This window comes from Oryx dammah, unplaced genomic scaffold, assembly GCF_014754425.2.
Source record: "Oryx dammah isolate SB20612 unplaced genomic scaffold, SCBI_Odam_1.1 HiC_scaffold_26, whole genome shotgun sequence".
In the NCBI taxonomy this organism is placed as follows: Eukaryota; Metazoa; Chordata; class Mammalia; order Artiodactyla; family Bovidae; genus Oryx; species Oryx dammah.
Window position 1 is genome coordinate 66,811,653 of NW_024070210.1, and position 14,798 is coordinate 66,826,450.

The following is a 14,798-nucleotide window of genomic DNA, read 5'->3' on the forward strand; positions in this document are numbered from 1 at the left end:
GTGTTATTTCTTTAAATAAATCCCTCAAAGTGGGATTGCTAGCTCAAAGGGTGTAGTATATGCATTTACTTTATTAAATACATTCAGATTACTTTTCTAAAGGTTCAGCAACTTACATTCTCAGCAGCAATATATTAAAGTACCTATTTTCCTGAACTCTAGTCATCTGTGGGCATTAAAGATTTTTGCCAGTCTGAGAGGTGAAGTTCAGATACCTTTGCTTTGTGTTTCCTTATTAGTGAGGTTGAATATCTGTGAGAAGATTATTAGCCCTATGCATCTTCTCTTCAGAGAACTGCCTGGTTACAGCCTTTACTCTTCTCTCTACTTGTAAGTGCTTTCTGTACAAGAGGAATATTAAACCTCTTGTCTGTGACATGCATGTACAGTACAGATGGGCTTGTTAGCAGCCAGCACCATGAGGGTGATCAACCAGTAAGCGTGCTGCTGTCAAAGGGAACCCTGGGGATAAGAAAGCAAGCATGAGCAGACTTCAGCACACACACTTAGCGGTGACACTTGCTGTTACAAGAATTCGACTGTTCTAGACATTAACGTATGGGAAATGTCTGGGCTGGCCAAGTTAGCCTGCCATGATCACCTGGAGGAGCTCAACACTGATGTGCAGACATGGCACCTGCTTCTTAATAAGCACTAAGGTGGATGCACACTCGGCCAAAGGTCTACCATGATGCTCTCACGATGCTGTCACCCTAATAACTCTCTTATGTTTCCTAGAGGTGACATTAAGAAAATAAGCCTGGGGGCAAGAATGATTGGTGGGGCTATTCCTTTAATATGATACCAGCCTTGGGACCGGACATGGCACCCACACTGTCAGCAAAGTCTCCCAGCCTCACCCGCAGGTCGAAAGGCAGCATCACCAGCATCCCGCTGTGGTCCATGAATAAGGCAGCTTCGTTGTGCTCATATATTTGTCTGTTTCGGGGAAGAAGCAGTGGGGTACACAACTGGACAGCTCCTACACCAAAGGAGAAAAAATAACTGGTCACTGTTTCTCATGCTTTCCAGATATAAATTAAAACAAACACAAACGTGACAGTTAAGAATCTGCCACTGGGACTGTTGAAATCACTTGATCTTCAGTTCTCTAAGTTTACTAATGGAAAGCTCATCTAAGGTTAAGTTTGTTAATTTAGTCACATTTCCTTTTTTTTTTTTTTTTTTGGCTGCACCACATAGCTTATGGAATCTTAGTTCCCTGACCAGGGATCACACCCAGGCCCATGGCAGTGAAGGCACTCAGTCCTAATCACTGGACTGCCAGGAAATTCCCTAGTCATATTTCTAACTCCACAAACCAACTCTATTTTCACAACAAGGTTATAATACTCAGATCTGTCTCCCTTCCACAAGCTGAATTATAAAAATAAGCTTAAATGTCATGGGTGTCAAGTGAGGGTAACTGAATTTAAAAGTAAAGCATGGCTGCACCCAAGTCCATTGACATGACTTTCTGAAGAGGAAACAAAATGTCTTTTGAGAAAGCCCATGTTTTTAAAAGAGGACATACCGTGTCTTTTGAAGATGCGGATGATGGTTTCACACACGTGCTGCTGTACCTTGGCTGTGCGGATGGAGAAGCTGCCCTAGAACATGACCAATTTAAGTGTCACTGAAGCCTGATCAAAAGGATCGCCCAAAATTCTTTCTGTGCCTTGTCGTATGCATTATACTACTTATTCCCAAGATCACAAAACAGATCTCAACGAGTCACTCCTCTTTTGAACATATTCAGGAAAGGAGAAAACCACATGTCTTGCAACAGGTGATATTTTGGGAAGGCTTCCTCAGTTCAAAGTCCAAGCTCTCAGCAACGGTGATGTTTGCCTTTCAGAGACAGCTAGTCCTACACACAACTCTCCAAAAGGACTTTCAGAGATACTGTGGCAGTCAAACATCTAACAGCATCAAACCCCCTCCCACAGACTACAATATTTCATAGTGGGCCTCTTGAAAGCTACATGGCATTTATATATTTTGTAAATAACTTTCTTTTTCATTTTTTCTTATAATAAAAGTAGCACTATTTCACTACAGAAAATTTACCAAAGACAATAGAGAAGCAAAAACCCAACAATTAAAAAGTCAACCGTAATCCTGTAGATATCTAATATATCAGTGAAGAAAAACCACTTAGCCCCTAAAATCTATACTGATCTTCCACAAACCTTACCAGGACTTTCTGCTACTCTTCAAATTCTATTTTAAGCATATGGAAATGTATACAGAATATAACAAATATCTATTATTAACTCACCCAACTTTATAAAATTTTAACATTTTGCTATACTGTTTCAGACTGTTTTTGCTTTTAAGAAAGAAAATGTTGACGTCTCCCAGACCTGCTTGTGCTTCATTCAGAAGCCACCTGACGAGCTTTTAAACTGAGATTCTTCTTGTTTATTTATTTATTTGGCTGCAGTGGGTCTTAGTTGCAGCACTCAGGATCTTAGTTCCCTGACCAGGGACTGAACCTGGACCCCCTGCATTGGGACCATGGAGTCTTAAACACTGACCACCAGGCAAGTCCCTGAACAGAGATTCTTGAAGTGCTTCACACTTAGATTCCGAGTCAATGTACTGGATGCAGGGCCTGAGCCTCTGTGTTGTCAAAGGGCCTCACAGGTGACTTTAATGTGCAGCCAGTACTGGGAGCTGGCTATTTGACCTGGATCTGAACTGGTTTTTTCAGCACTGGCATCTGGGCCAGGGCTTGGTCTCTGAAAGCACCACTTCTTACCCTCTTTGGTTAGGGGGTGGATCAGGAACTCCTACAAGTAAGTGGTTAAAAGTGTGGCTCTTCCTAGAATAATGCCCACGCACACATTTTGCATATACAGACCTCAAACTAAGAGCTTATGCTGGACTAGGACCTACGGTATAGCACAGGGAACTATAGTCAATATCTTGTAATTGTCGTCAGTGGTTAAGTTCTGTGTGACTCTTTGTGACCCCATAGACTGTAGCACACCCAGCTCCTTTGTCCAGTGCCATCTCCTGGAGTTTACTCAAAGTCATGTTCATTAAGTCAGTGATGCTATTTAACCGTCTCATCCTCTGCCACCCCCTTCTCCTTTTCCTTTCAATCTTTCCCAGCATCAGGGTCTTTTCCAATGAGTCGGCTCTGCATATCAGGGGGCCAAAGAACTGGAGCCTCAGCTTCAGCAACAGCCCTTCCAGTGAATAGTCAGGGTTGATTTCCTTGAGGAAACAACCTATAATAAAACCTATAATAACCTATAATAGAAAAGAATCTGAAAAAGAATAGATAGATATAGCTGAATCACTTTGCTGTATACCTGAAATTATTACAATACTGTAAATCAACTATGCTTCAATTAAAAAAAAAGAATTTATGTTGGAGGCGTTAAAAGAACCCAGGAAAATTCAGGAATGGACTCAATCGTTTCGTAGAGCAGGTAAAGCTCTTTCAAGCCACGGCTCACCCCACCTTCAGTATGTCACTGTCGTAGGTGTAGTCGATGGCAGGGGAGATGCGCTGGGCAAAGATCTGGCCCATCATGGTGCGGTAGGCCTTCCCGTCCACGTTGGCCAGGGTGTGGTGCAGCACCTCATGCAGCTCTGACTCCTCCATCTGGGGTGGCGGCAGCAGCTCGCTCTTTAGCAGCTCTGTGGCCGTGGGCCGCTTCGCCGGATCGTGGTTCAACAGCCAGGAGATGACAGATTTCTACAACACAATACTGGGGATGGGATGCGATGGATGGTGCTCGGGAATTCTCCCAGCAAGCTGGTGGTTGGTTCAGGTCCTAAAGGACACACTTCTTCCCCTTAGATCATCCATTTTAGTTGGTATTTCTGAAATTTCTGAATTTGGCATTTCCCCCCAATAGTTCATTATGGTCATAGGATTGTGAAACAAGGTAATATTAATATAATATCTTTCCTAAAAAGTAGAGGCCCTTTTTGTACTTCACTGTTATAAAGGACCAAAAAACCTTCAACAAAGACATAGAAGCAAAAGTTAGGCCTTCTAAACACACTGTATCTAAAATACAGCTTTTTTGGTACAGTTCTTGAACCAGACAAGATACAAGAACATAAAACAAGTTATTTTTAGGTGCCTAATTTTAGTAGAAAATATAATGCTTAAGAGCTGCTGGAATCCCTAAATCAGTAGAAAACATCTTGTTTTTATGTTATCTGTATTCATATCATTCCCTTGAATTCTCTTCTGTTACTCATTTATTATACCTTCATAGCTACTACCTAATTAAGCAGGGAACTATTTGAAGATACTATAGTTCCCTGCTTAAACCTTTGAAAGGCCCCAGAATGATTCTGTAATTCCCTTGTTTCTAAGGAGTTAGAGGAATAGTTGAGATCAGAAAACCTCAATATAGATGAATCTCATTAAGCATCTTTAATTACATATCTTTAAAATACCCTCCTCCATAATCCTTAATCCTGGTTGAGGCTAGAATTAAAAACACAGGTAATTATTTTTCATATAAAGAAAGGAACTGATATGATATAACTTTATGAATATATATGTTAAACTGGTAAAAATAATATCCTATTCAGCAAAATCAATAGTAATACTTAATTTCTGTATGTGGCAATAACTGTTATACTCAGTCAATAAGCATTTTCTATGCTGCCTTCTTGCAGATAAAAAGCAATAATGTGACATGGGAGGCAGCAGTGGCAGTGGCTGCCGTGGTTAAGTTTATACGTTTTATAAGGTTAAGTTTATATATGGTTATATTTGGCTAAGTTTATACAGCCCCAGTGCAAATGCTCCAGGTGCCCAGTAAGTCCTTGTGCTAGGAGGACAATCACTGTCTTGAGAAATGGTATGTATAGCTGTGCTTATGCCTGCAGTTTAACTACACCACAGGAGCCACCATGTGGGAATACTGAATAAGACTGACCTCATTACAGGGAAATGCTATGATCTGAGTATTTACTTATGATAGCCTAAAAAACACAGGGAACAACTCAGTTCAGATCAGTGATAATAGCTGGTAAAAGAAGGAGAAACATGACTCAATGTATTTTTTAATGTATGCTCAGTCACTCAGTCGTGTCCGATTCTTTGCAACCCCATGGACTATAGCCTACCAGGCTCCTCTGTCCATGGGACCTCCCAGGCAAGAAAGCTGGAGTGGGTGGCTGCTTCCTCCTCCAGGGGATCTTCCTGATGCAGGAATCAGAACTTGTGTCTTCTACACTGGCAGGCAGTTTCTTTACCACTGAGACACCTGGGAAGCCACTTTCTAATGGTTCTAATTCAACATTTGAGGCAGAATGGGTCCCTCGAACCATAAACAAATGTCATATGTTAAATGCTACCAAATTATAGGATGTTTGTGCCAATATAAAATAAAGGATATTTAACATCTCTATTTTACAGGGGAGGAAAATTAGTCTAAAAAAGTTAAGTCCATCCAGATACAAAATCAATAATGAAAAAATAGCAAATTAATGCAATATTCTAGCTAGGTTTCTGTTCTCAACATTAAAATTTAAATAAGGGATTCTGCCTTGATTATAATTGTTAAGAAACCACTTTAAGGAGTAAACTTCTACATGACAAGAGTATTAACCATGGAAGGTTCTTCTAAGACAAGCAGCCAGCACTAAGAAGAAAGGCACACCAGAAGCACTATAATAAATTCACTAATAATTATTCCTTCATATTAGCCAGATGCTAATAATTTACTATGACATACATATACTACAGGGGCTTCCCAGGTTGTGTTAGGGTAAATAACCCACCTGCCAATGGAAGAGATGTAAGACATATGGGTTCGATGCCTGGGTTGGGAATATTCCTTGGAGGAGGGCATGGCAATTCACTCTAGTGTTCTTGTCTGGAAAACCCACAGAGAAGTCTGGCGGGCTACAGTCTATAGGGTAGCAAAGAGTCAGACACAACTGAAGCCAACTTAGCAGGCACGTGCATGTACACACACACACACATGTATTTATAGTATGGAGGAAAAATTATTTTGTTTAAATTAGTGTATCATCTAACTGTCTAGTCTTCCCCTTTACAATATAAGCTACTTTAACCAATATAAGACAGGACAAAATTACAGTTTTAAAATGTATTTTCTTTTTCTTAAAGTTTCAACCTTAATCTCAAACAATGAGCTGTAAGAGCGTTCTCTTTCTTCAATAGCTAAGCCAAAGGTCCAAACAGTACTTCAAAAGCATGATGAATCACAAAAAAGAACCCCGTAGTTTGTTAATTTTCTATGCCAGCCCTTGGCATTTTTACAGTGTTTTTCAAGTCTAAACACATTTTAATTACTCCATCTTTTGATATTCCCCCCCACGTTGTTCCCACGACACAAGAGAATGAGTGGCAGAAGATTACTAATTGAAGAAGAAAAATAGTAATTAAAACTCCAGAGTGAGAACACAGTAATTAAAGTATCAGAAAATTACCTGCTTTGTATGTTCTCCATCATCGAAGTCTTCTGGAAACTTAGGCGTAGTGGGCTAAAAAAAATATTGTATTCAAATCAGCTAGTGCTTGGCAGACTGCCACATTTTCACAATAAAATGTGAAAGCATTTTATTCACCAGAGGTAAGAAAATCAAATAGAGAAATGAAAGTTTGTTAACAAGGGGAGATGGACAAGAAACTCATCTTGAAACCCAATGTCCATCCTTCCAAGGAGATACGTATTATTTTAACACTAACTTCACCCAAATGACAGCCTAGGTGACAGAAAGCACCTCATTTGAGAACAAAGTATTTTACCATCTAATGGCTTCAGAGAAAGACAAGAGTAACCTCATTAAACAAACAAGGGTAAAAGTACAAAACGGTCAAAACAGAGTAAGAGAAAACCAACATGAAAATCTCTACCCACCCCCTCAAATTTCTCACCTTTCTGGTAAATAAGACCTCAGTCATAACATTAACCTGGCAGTTGAGATGTTCTTGAAATGAGGCAACATGAATTTTACACTAAAGAAAGGCACTTCACCAACGACATAATCCTCGAAGAGCATTCCAAGTCAAGGCAAGGACACAGGAACCACTTTGTTTCCTCTGATACGTGATGAACATGGCTGCCCACGCTGTCCTGGCAGTTAAACTATCAAACTCCTTCCTGAGATACCTCACAGGGCATTCTTAGTCACGCTGCATGTGATTAATATCAACAGACATGCATACTAGGTTCTGCTCTAGGAAGGAGGAGGAAGATTCTCCATCTCTCTTACACAGGAATATGGGAATCTAAATCTTCCTCACTCTAACCTTATTCTCCCCTTATCTTAATGCTGATGCCCAGAGGCACCCTTGACCTCACACACTCCAACATTAGTCCCTTTTAGTTTGGGAAGAGGCAGGGATCAAACCCAAGAAGATTGAGGGAGATCTCATTGTGAAAAAAATTCAAGTGGCTGATTTTTACCCGACTCCACTTACCTTCTGGTCATAGTTGTATTCTTTAGGCATTACTATATCCGGTACATTCAGCTGGAACCTTTTAATTTCTAGATCTAAATATCTGCTATCCTTATAATTCCTTCCCATTGCTGTAACTATATTGATACTATGCAAAATTTTAAAATCCCTTTGTTTTAAAATCAAGAGGAAATCTCAAAATATTTTTAAAAGGATAACCTAGCAAAATCTCCAAAAATAAATCAATTTGGGGTAAGTTTCTTATCATTGTAAGTGCATAAGCTGAGATGAATTTCCATTTACTAGAAAACAAAGAAAATTACAGCAGGACCACCCGTTTCTATATTATAAATAACAGATAAATACCCAGCACTGAATTCTAATGTCCATGCTAAGATTCAGGTTACTGGAAACGGAGGCACTAAAACATCTGATACATACATCTCTGAGCTGGTTGAGAACAAAGATTCTTTCTGAGGCTGTGACCATGGGGTGATAGGACATCTCAAAGAAGATAATCCCCAGGCTGAAGAGATCCACTTTCTGAGGAGGAAAAAGAATTACATTTAGAGCCTAGATATGAAAGCATAATCCAATAGGGAATTAGAGGATGAGCACTGTTAGATGGGATAATGTTCACCTAAGTGAAAAATAAGCCATATGAGAAAAAATTCACTCTGTCCTAAAAAAAAAACAAACTAAGTATAAAATATAGATGAGATTTTTATATTTAGATGATAAAATACTTGGGATGACTTCAACATTTTTCTTAAAAATTGATTGTAACTGGTTCAGCCCTACCCACAGACATAGATAACCCCTGGCCACACACTGAGAATAATTATTACAGAGCAAGGACAACCGACATCTTTAAAAGAGTTAGCTTTGTATCTTTACAGGGCTTCTGCAGTGGTTCAGTGATAAAGAATCCACCTGCAATGCTGCAGATATGGAGACACAGATGCGCTCCCTGGGTCGGGAGGATTCCCTGGAGTAGGAAATGGCAACCCATTCAGTATTCTTGCCTGTAAAATCCCATGGACAGAGAAGCCTGATGGGCTGCAATCTATGGGGATACAAACAGTTACGACTGAGCAGCTAAACAACACAACAACAAAACTGCATTTTTACTGATCATCTCAAAAGGGAAACACAGCACAAATCTGCATCTGATAGCAAATATCAGCTATTGATTGCAAAGCCATACTGATGAGGACAGAAGCACAGCACAACAGAAAGATCGCGTGACAAATCCCCACAAAACATGGAAGTACAAGTAAAGAAGGCAAAAGGCAAGTCAGTGCAGAGTCTCAGGTAGGCAGCTGCCAAGGGGAAAAGGATGTCCAGAAGGTCCTGTGCCTGTGGCAGCCGAGCACAAACAGGCCAAGACTGCTCATGGTACACTGCACACAGGCACAGAAGCCGTTTCCAAGGAAAACTTGAATGCAGTTGGACTCAAGGATTAGCAGGAGAGCCTCTCCAACCAGTGACCTCCAAAGTCTTAAAAACAAACATTCATCATGTCATTTCCTACACGTTAGCTGTAGAAAAATGTGGAATATACAGAAAAGCACCAAGAATAAAACAGCAACCATCCATAACTCCATTGCCTAAAGAAATTTACTACTGGTGGCTAAGATATGCCCATTTTATGCCTTTAAAAAAAATATCTACACACACACACACACGCACTGAAACTAGAACCACAGTGTCATCTGTAACTTTTACTCTCCTAACTCAAAAGAATATTTTAATACTATAATGTCATTTTTCTAAAATGTGATTTTAATGACATATTCAATTACATGGAAGCCCCATAATTTAACCAGTTCCCTACTTTTAAACACTTACGATTCCGCCCTGCTATAAACAATGCTGTGACAAACGTCTTTCACACCAATCTTTTTGGATGTCCCTGGTTGTTTCCTTAGGATACGTTTCAAAAGGTGGAAGCGTGCTAGGCCAAAATCCTTTCAAGGATTCCATTACCCTCTTGCAGGCTAGACTGGAGTGGTGACACTACAGGTGCCTCCCTCCCTCAGGGTGGGCATGTCCACCTCTACACGTCCTCATCCTCGCCTGGTGTCTGGAGGTCTCCTTCAACTCACTGCCTGGTGCTCCCGTCAGAATCAAAACCCACACTAGAGTAGCCACCACAAGCTTGAAAACACGCTTTGATGCAGACTGCCTGCTTTGTGTTTTAAAACTTTACCTCTATGGGTCTTGCCCTAAGTGATCTCAGCTGGGCTCAAGCTTTTAAATCCCATCTGTGTGCTGGTGACTCTCAAATTTTACCTCTGACTTTGACCTTTCTTCTGAACTTGAGTCTTTTTTTTTTTTTTTTTAATATTTATTTATTTGACTGTGCAGGGTCTTTAGTTGCAGCATGCGGGCTTTTTTAGTTACAGCATATGAACTTTCACCTGCAGCAAGCAGGATCTAGTTCCCCGGCCAGGGATCGAACCTGGGCCCCCTGCATTGGGAGCCCCGAGTCTTAGCCACTGGACCATCAGGGAAGTCCCTGAACTTGAGTCTTGAGTCTTCAGCAGCAGACTGGACCTCTCCAACCGGATTTCTCATCTGGCATTTCCTTCTTAATGTGCCCCAGGCAGTTTTCTTTGCCATCCTCTCCTCCAGCTCCCGCGGCGTTCTTCAGGTTCCTAGGCTCAATCAACTACCCTCCCCCTAGCCGCTCCAGGCAGAAAGCTGAGTATTGTCCTGTTTCCCTTCCTTTTCCTCACCCAACACCCACTCCATTGGGAAAACCTGTCACTTCCCCTCCAACGTGCATCTCATATCTGCATACTTCAGAGATACCACTTTGGCAACAAAGGCCCATATAGTCAAAGCTATGGTTTTTCCTGTAGTCATGTATGGATGTGAGAGTTGGACCAGAAAGAAGGCTGAATGCCAAAGAATTGATGCTTTCAAACTGTGGTGCTCGAATAGACTCTTGAGAGTCCCTTGGACAGCAAGGAGATCAAACCAGTCAATCCTAAAGGAAATCAACCCTGAATATTCACTGGAATGACTGACGCTGAAGCTGAAGTTCTAATACTTTGGCCACCTGATGCGAAGAGCTGATTCATTGGAAAGGATAATGATGCTGAGAAAGACTGAGGGCAGGAGGAAAAGCAGGTGACAGAGGATGAGATTGTTGGATGGCATCACTGACTTGATCGACATGAGTTTGAGCAAACTCTGGAGATAGTGAAGGACAGGGAAGCCTGGTGTGCTGCAGTCCATGGGGTTGCAAAAAGTCGGACATGACTGAGCGATTAAAACAGCAAGCCTGGTGTCTACTGCCACCGCTTGTCCTAGCTCAGCTGCCCCATCTGGATTTCTGCAAGGCGTCCGGCAGCAGGTGGAATGAACTCTCTCACTCAAGATCCTTCAGGGGCTGCCTGTGCTCACTCCTTATCATGGCCACGCTGGCCCTGCATTGCCTGCCCCTGACGTTCCCCCCAGCTTTGCTTCGTGCCTCTTGCCCCCATGGCTCACCTTGCTGTAGCCAGTCTGACCTTCTTTGTGACTGTCCTAAATGCACCAAGCCATGCCAGCTCTCACCCATGCTAACACACTTCTCTCTGAGGTGCTATTTCCTCTGCTTATCCCTCTCCCCTCTGAGCCAAGCTCCAGGCCCCAACTCTTGTGACTTCTCCCTCTTTTCCTCTTTTATCAGGACAGCTATCCTCTCGGAGAGGCTTTCTGTAATCAGTCAACCTAAGGATGATGCTCCTTATTGTCCTCTGGTCACTGGATCCCATTTCTTTTCTTCTTAGTTCTTACATAGTTTGTGATTTAAGAATTTTTACTTGTTTGGTTCATCCATCAGTGGACAAGCCCCCTGAAGGCTGGAAAAAGATGTCTTATTAGTTGATTGCCTTGTTCCCTGTGTTCCCAGGGCCTGGCCCAGGGCCAGTTAGTTCAAATCTTTAGATGGACAGAAGGACTGTAAGCTCCTTGGCAGCAAGAGTGCCAGCTTCAGTCACTGTCTTTGGGCATCACATGTCCTACCTGGAACAGTCACTCAACAGATGCAAGATACAGACTTGGACTGCAAGGAGATCCAGCCAGGACATCCTAAAGGAAACCAGTCCTGGGTGTTCATTGGAAGGACTGATGCTGAAGCTGAAGCTCCAATACTTTGGCCACCTGATGCGAAGAACTGACTCACTGGAAAAGACCCTGATGCTGGGAAAGATTGAAAGCAGGAGAAGAAGGGGACAACAGAGGATGAGATGGTTGGGTTGCATCACCAACTCGACAGACATGAGTTTGAGCAAGCTCCAGGAGTTGGTGATAGACAGGGAAGCCTGGCGTGCTGCAGTCCATGGGGTCGCAGAGTCGGACACGACTGAGTGACTGAACTGAACTGACAGACTGAATGAACGAGTGTTTCCCGCTATCTCAGCTGGTAACTGAACCCCCAGTGCTGTGATCTTCATACTCTTTCTTTTCTCTCTCTCTCTCAATCTTTCCTTTTCCCTGCAAAGCTTCTTTTTTTACCTGGTTGTATGCAGATTTGGTGCTTCCTTGGACCTCAGGGCTTACATATAAAGCAGTGCCAACCATCCCAGTCAAATGACCTGCAGGGAAGAAGGCAGGGAAAAGTAGTCTAATAACAGGACTTAGAGATAAGGCAAATTTTTATTTAAAAAAAAGTTTCTTAAGAGAGAGACACAGTCTGTTGACACTATTCACAGGAAGAAGCAGCATACATTTCACCAAACTGTTAACCCTAAACCGTGGATGGCCGGCCACATACCTTGGCTCTGCTGTGGTAAAGGGGCAGTGTCAGGCAGGAAGATCTCAGACAGGCCAGGTCATGAGGTAATCTCCCATTACCACCTGGGGTCAAAGTATAACTGCTTGCCCACAGAACCAAATTATTCTAATTGAAGCTCTAATTTCTTCAGAGTCCTCAAGAACAATCAATATAGTGAAGAGGGGAAAAAAATTAAAGAATGTTCATAATTTTGTTAACTTAATGAATAATTATAATTTGCTTTAGAATAAAATCTTTACAAATGAAAAACAGGTTTCAAATTGAGAAATTTTATACTGTATTGCATATTTAAAATTGTCCTGTTAAGTATTCTTATCACAAAATTGGTAATGATAATAATAATAAGAAGGCAGGGAGAAACTTGGAGGTGATGGATATGATTATGGTGATGTTTTCTAAGTGCGTATGTACCTCAAAAGGCCTCAAGTTGTATATATTACATATGTAGAGCTTTTTGTATGTTAAAAAAAAAAGGGAAAAAAGGAAATTTTGTGGACTGCTTATTAACACATGAATTAAATACACAGTCTTCTGGATTTACCTGAAGGGTCTGATTTAATCAACTGATCTCCTGCTGTGTCATCTTGTTTGCCGTCAGCCTAAAAATATAAGTAAGCCAAATATCAAATTAAAATATTGTTCCACAGGAATGGATTATCACTTCTAAATGAAGACTGAATAAACAATACTACAAAGAATCCAGCACAACTGTAATAATGCTTTTCTGAGCTATATATTTTTTTTAGTTCAGTTAGCCTACTAACATAGGGCTCACTGGAAACCCAATGAGGTCAAGGAGAGGGGCAGTTCACCCAGACCTCCTTCATGGCAGAACCCCTTAAAGTTTACCAAAACTAATTTATTTTCATATTTCAAAACAGAATCTATTTACTGGAAAGAGTAAAAGAAGACTAATAACAACAAATTCACTTTCTAACTTTCCCACTGCTATTACTTTTTTTTTTTTAACGTTTACATTTTTTCCCACTGCTATTACTTTATCTGGATCAATTTTCACTCTTCTCTCCCAGAGGCCGGTCACCAAATGTATCCCTCCAGAGCTGTGAATACCTCTTAGGGAGCCTCACCTCCTCCACTACATCTGTGACAGTGCTGTCTTGCATTAACCCGAATCACTATTTTTCTCTCATCACTCCATGGATTCCTGTTATAAGCACTGCCACGGATAACAACAGCTGTAACATTCTTAGAGCCGGGCACTGCTCCAGGGCTCACCTAAATTCTTATTTTATTGTGGTGACAACTCTGAATTTGGTACTTACCTTAGGCACATGTTTTAGAAAAGATGCTAGGAAGTTAAACAACTTACCCAAGGCTTCTGGCCCAGGCAGCAGGCATCCAGAGCCTGAGCTCACCTACTTCACGTGCATGTGGTCAGTCGCTCAGCCGTGTGGGCTCTTTGCGACCCCATGGACTGTAGCCTGCCAAGCTCCTTGGTCCATGGAATTGCCCAGGCAAGATACTGGGGTGAGCTGCCATTTCCTTCTCCAGGGGATCTTCCCGACCAAGGGATCAAACTTGCGTCTCCCGCATTTTCTGCACTGGCAGGCGGATTCTTTACCACTGTGCCACCTGGGAAGGCCTCTTTATAAGGGGAGGCCCTTATATACTAAAGGCCGACAGACATAGACTAAATGTCTGTCTATAGACTAAAGCCGACAGACATAGACCGTCTATAGACTAAAGACTAAAGCCAGAGACATTGGTATAGACAAAAGCCGAGACATCAAAGTAAATTCGTTCGTTTGGTCTTAGCACTCTTTGAATTCACCGCCATGCTGGTCAGGACCACGTCCTTACTGCCCCCCTTCCACTTCCTCCCTCTCTGTTCCTTCTAATGTCACCTTCTAATTTAGCCCCTTTGGTCCTTCTCACCATTAATTTCTTCCTCTGACCACCCTTAGAATTAACTGTGTTTACCACAGACTTTGGTGCCGTAAGCTCTGGCTCATGATGTTAAATAAAATTCTTCCCCTAGTATTCAATCACCTGCAAGAATCCCCAACCTTAAGCCATCTTCTTTCATGGCTCCCCTACACCCTCACAGTTTCAACCAACCAGACAACAGGCTGGCCTTCGACAGTCATGTCTGCTTACCCCAGGGCCTTTGCTTATGCGGTTCTTTTTCTCTGGAACCCCTGACTCTGGTGTCACCAGGCCCTGCCCTCGATCACAGCCTACTGGACTTTCAGGCCCTGTCCTTTCAGGCCCATCTGAAATGCTCTTTTCTCTATACAGTGTTTCTTTATCCTCATAACCATATGTAAATTTTCACTGTCTTTTAATCTTATATGACTATTTTACTTACATTGTTTTAGCTTTGTTTGTTAAACTACAATGTTGTGAATAACATTAATACTTTCTGACTTATGCTGTCTAGAACTCATTCTCCTGATGTTTCATGGTTTTTGAGTCTTATTTCCTTAAGTTAAAAGTCCCTGGAGTGTAAAACATCTTGCTCGGTGTCTGGCATGGTAGACCAAATCACCAAATCATTTCATAAAATATTATATGCCTTTGCTCTAAACATCACCCACAAACTAATAACCGTATGTCTCTCAAGAGGAATGCACTCAC

General features: G+C 41.7%; 1 protein-coding gene across 5 annotated transcripts in view; it reads right to left on the bottom strand.

Moving 5' to 3' along the window:
- The window catches only part of EIF2AK4 (eukaryotic translation initiation factor 2 alpha kinase 4), a 101,929-nt gene that overhangs the window by 30,718 nt on the left and 56,413 nt on the right, over nt 1-14,798 (bottom strand). For 4 of the 5 annotated variants that reach the window (XR_005718741.1, XR_005718740.1, XM_040226955.1 and 1 more), the window contains exons 17-23: nt 12,742-12,799; nt 11,921-12,000; nt 7,853-7,954; nt 6,439-6,492; nt 3,476-3,712; nt 1,535-1,610; nt 861-982 (exon numbers count right to left, since the gene is read on the bottom strand). Coding sequence is in view for 3 of the 5 variants with exons in the window: in XM_040226955.1 (XP_040082889.1) it covers nt 861-982; nt 1,535-1,610; nt 3,476-3,712; nt 6,439-6,492; nt 7,853-7,954; nt 11,921-12,000; nt 12,742-12,799 (729 nt within the window). In the remaining 2 variants the exon portion in view is untranslated. The remainder of the gene's footprint in view (nt 1-860; nt 983-1,534; nt 1,611-3,475; nt 3,713-6,438; nt 6,493-7,852; nt 7,955-11,920; nt 12,001-12,741; nt 12,800-14,798) is intronic. The other variant, XM_040226957.1, reaches the window with a different exon arrangement.